General features: G+C 44.1%; 1 protein-coding gene across 2 annotated transcripts in view; it reads left to right on the top strand.

Annotated features, from left to right (window-relative positions):
- The first annotated feature begins 285 nt into the window (after positions 1-285).
- Positions 286-3,923, top strand: part of FBXO31 (F-box protein 31) — a 15,136-nt gene continuing 11,498 nt past the window's right edge. Inside the window, exons 1-2 of one of the 2 annotated variants that reach the window (XM_010293011.1) lie at positions 286-349; positions 2,762-2,848. In XM_010293011.1, the coding sequence (XP_010291313.1) occupies positions 2,794-2,848 (55 nt within the window). In that variant the 5' untranslated portion in view covers positions 286-349; positions 2,762-2,793. The remainder of the gene's footprint in view (positions 350-2,761; positions 2,849-3,923) is intronic. The other variant, XM_010293018.1, reaches the window with a different exon arrangement.

Consider the following 3,923-nt stretch of genomic DNA (forward strand, 5'->3'; position numbering starts at 1 on the left):
TAGGTGTAAGCATCTGTAACTTTGCTGTGTTTGTGTGTTCCTTATGGTGTGTTTGTTGCAGGCATTGCTTGTAAAATCTGTTAGATTCCCAAACTGTAATATAATTACATCTAGTTTTCTGTTTTCTCTTCAAAGCAGCAATAAGATTCTCAGATTAATGTGGCAGCTCCCAAGAACGCACCTAATGTTTCATTTTTGCTCAAACAGTAGATATCAAGATCATGGGTAGCAAACACCTTTGTGCCAGATTTGACATTTATTATCTGTGTCATTGCAGAATATGGCGTCTGTGAAAACTTGCGGAAATTGGAGATCACAGGAGTGTCCTGTCGAGATGTTTATGCCAAGCGTAAGTGATAAAGCTGATATAGATCTGTATGTCCTTGCTTCGTAACAACTTGAAAGCATATACATGTTGAATATTTATTAAATGTTGACAGTATAAGTTATTCAGACTTACTTTCTAGTGGCAGGGGTTTCATCTGTGAAGTTGACATTTTGGGGGGTTTATTTAATACTAAGCAGATGCCAAGAATTGGGATGTCTGTGTCCCCCAATCTGTTAGTAGGAAAAGAGCATGTATTTTAAATTTATAATAAAGTGTACTGAGAGTTTTTCATCTTTCCTGGTTTGCCATTTTTAGATCTTGCTAAGGAATTAACTGATATTTTTCATAGCTGGAGGTTTCCTATGCCCTAGTGTAGCTAAGTCTCCATCTCAGTGAAAGGATGCTGTTGTACACTGACCGTGGGAAAGTGCTGTAGGTAAAGGGATAAGTGTTCCTCTGGGCTGTTCCTGCAGGAGGAGAGCCTGGCAGGGCTGGGCCTCTGCTGAGGTGTCGGTGTGTTTTAGGAACATCTGTGGGAGTGGGACCCCAATTCCTTAGACCCACTGTGCCTTCTGCAAGGTCGATGCACATCTTCTGAATTAGAGTAGGGAGGGGGTGTGATCAACAGAGAGAAACCAAGGTGGGCTAAGGACTGAATGGAGGCCTGGCTGCATGGTGAGGCTGTCTCCCCATCACCAAATCTTGCCCTTTGCGGTCAGAAGCTGAGCTTCTTGCTCATAGAGCCTTGTGAAGCTCCCAAGAGCTCCCATACCAGCACTGCCAGGCTGTGTTGTCTTGGTTCCCCACCACAAATTTTTGTTACTTGTGATCCATAGGATAAAGAACAAGACCTAACCTGCAGCACATGAACTATGTCTTCTGGCTGTTCAAATAAGGTCCTGCTTTATGAAATAAAAGCTGTAATTGTCCCAAGTTACAGCTATGAGAGGCTTCTGTAGGCTTTGCAGATCCAAAATCTGGCTTAGCTTCTACATGTATTTGCTGAACCTTGAAGCAGTGATGACCTCAAGCATTGATCTTAATGCTGGAAAAAAGAACAGGTAGAAGGGTTTTAATCCCATCTGTAATAGACTTCTGAGCATCCACAGGCAAATTATTTCATCACCTAGTGTCCCTCTTTACCTATTTGTGCACTAGGAGTGGAACTGTCTAATTTTCCTGGGTGGGAGGGCTGAGTGATTCTGAGCCAGCACTTAGATGTCCACAGAGAAATCTTGTTAGCACTTCAGGCCTCCTTTCCCATTCAGTCCAGTATCTCTGTAGGACACTGGTGTGATGACAGCCTCACAGCACATACCATATCAGATCGTAATTCTGCATTGCCAGTCTTAAATGGCAGAATATCTCTTTGTGACCTGTAGTCTTTTCCACTACAATAGTTCTGTGGTTCAGACGTATTAAAGTGATATTTAGTGCTTTTTTATACACAAGTTGTATGTAAAAATGGCCTCACTGGCTCAGAAGAGTGGTCTCTCTCTAGCCCAATACTTTGCAATACTTTCCTAAGTACTCTCCCAGCTTCTGACTGTTTTCAGTCTGGGGGATTTCCAGAGTCTGATGCAATTTGTTGGTTCAATAGCCCTCAATAGACCTGTTTTACACATATGTTTCCAGTCTTCCTTTGCACGAAAGTAGTTTCTGAATCCATAGCATCCATTGGCAGAGTCGCACTTGGCATGTGAGAACCACCTCTGTGATAGACTTTATTGCATTTCGGAGTAAGGACTGTGCCCATATACATTGAGCAAGCCTAACTAGCAGTGGTTACTCTAAAGTCAGAATGTTTGGTGGCTGTTTCTGCTTTCAGGGATGCACCATCTTGGCTGTCCTGCTCAGATTCAGCAGTTTGCCCTGTTTCAGACACTTAGTGGAACAGTTTCCCAGTGGTGTGACCCGATTTTCTCTACTGTCCCAAGAATTAACTTCTTTAATTTCAGAAGAGTTAATTTGGGGCTACTGGCAGGACTCACATGCACTTTTCTGTCCACTGTATGTGCTTCTTAAGAAGTAGTGTGAGAAGTGGGGAACTGAACTTAAGTCCTAGAAAGCATAACTAGTCCAAGGCCTGTGCTACCCTCCATGTAGTTGCTTGGCCTGCGTGGTCTTACTGAAACCGTAGTGCTCATTACAATTGCACTACAAAGCTTGAGCGGGACCCAGATTCCACTTTGAATTCACTGGATGCAGTTTGTAAATATTGTCTGCTGGGAATCTTGAACATGCCAAGTTCTGTGTGAGTAATCCTGCTAATTGAGAGTACCTGAGACTGGGGCCGATGGAAACAAATGGTGCACCACAACTGGAACTGAAGTCAAGAGAGAGTTTGACTTTTCCTGTGTGGTTGTTCCAGATTCATCATACTGTTACAGTGGAGCAGCGTTTTCTGGTACTTACCCTGCTGTGTCTGTTCAGGTATAAACCCACGAGTGAAGTCGGGGCGTTTTATGAAAATCCTTCCCGACTACGAGCACATGGAGTACAGAGATGTTTACACCTGCCGTACGTACCTCCCGCTGGTTGATGCTTCCTGCACTAAGCACACACAAGATGCTGCATGGAGTGTGATGTTGCTTTAAGCAAATTATTTTGGGGATGAACCTTGGGACAGTACGCAGAGTTCTGGTTAGTCAGCTCTTTCTGTTGAGCATTCGTGGAGTACTCTGACCCTTTAGAGTGATGATGTGAGTAGGGCAGGCAGTGAGGTATGTTGGTCTCCTTTTGAAGTGCTTTGAGTTAGAAAATTGTCCTGACTGGGTGCAAAAAGGAGGGTCTCTGTTCACAGTAGGGGAGCACTCACTCTGCTTTTCATGGATTATTCCTCTCTTAGAAGGAAGTATTCAGATACCCTGGTATCTGAGTTTGGGAGGGTATACCCCCTCCCAAAAGTAAGTTTAAATAAACTCTGGGCTGGTAAACAGCTCTGTGTTGATCCAGATGAGCTGCATTCAGTTCCACCACCTTTCCCAGTGAAAAATGCTGAGGGTTCCCATACTAATTCCCTCCCTGCACAGTGAATGCTTTTAACCACCATCTCCCTCTCTGGGAAGCATTCTGCTGGTGTTTCCATGATTGTGTTTTGCCTTCCTCAGTGAAGAAGGTGCTCTGGGTAAACTGTTCACTTCAGGACATGGTTTAGTGGGCATGGTGGTGTTGGGTTGATGGTTGGACTTGATGATCTTAAAAGTCTCTTCCAACCTTAATGATTCTGTGATTCTTTCCCTCCTGATGCTGTGTTGAGGGGAGAATAGTAAAACATTGGAGTTTAATGCTTGCTGTTCTGCAGGGGTTGGGGGGAAGTAGTGATTAGCTTGCATCAATTAAGGAAGCCAGTACTGCTTGGTACTTAGAGGGAGTGTTGAGCTGTCTCTAATGTTCCTTTGGGTTTGCATAGTTTTGCAGAGTCAAGTTCCTAACTTGCTGGTGTGTGGGAATGTAGTGTTTTGCATGCACTGATGAGCGGAGTGGATGCCACAGACTTAGTTGTGCTAAACAAAGCAGTTGAGCATAGGCCACACAGAGAAGATGGAGTCTTTAACGTGAGTCACGACAGACAAGCAGCAGCAGTGCTACAGCA

This window comes from Phaethon lepturus, unplaced genomic scaffold, assembly GCF_000687285.1.
Source record: "Phaethon lepturus isolate BGI_N335 unplaced genomic scaffold, ASM68728v1 scaffold26700, whole genome shotgun sequence".
NCBI lineage: Eukaryota > Metazoa > Chordata > Aves > Phaethontiformes > Phaethontidae > Phaethon > Phaethon lepturus.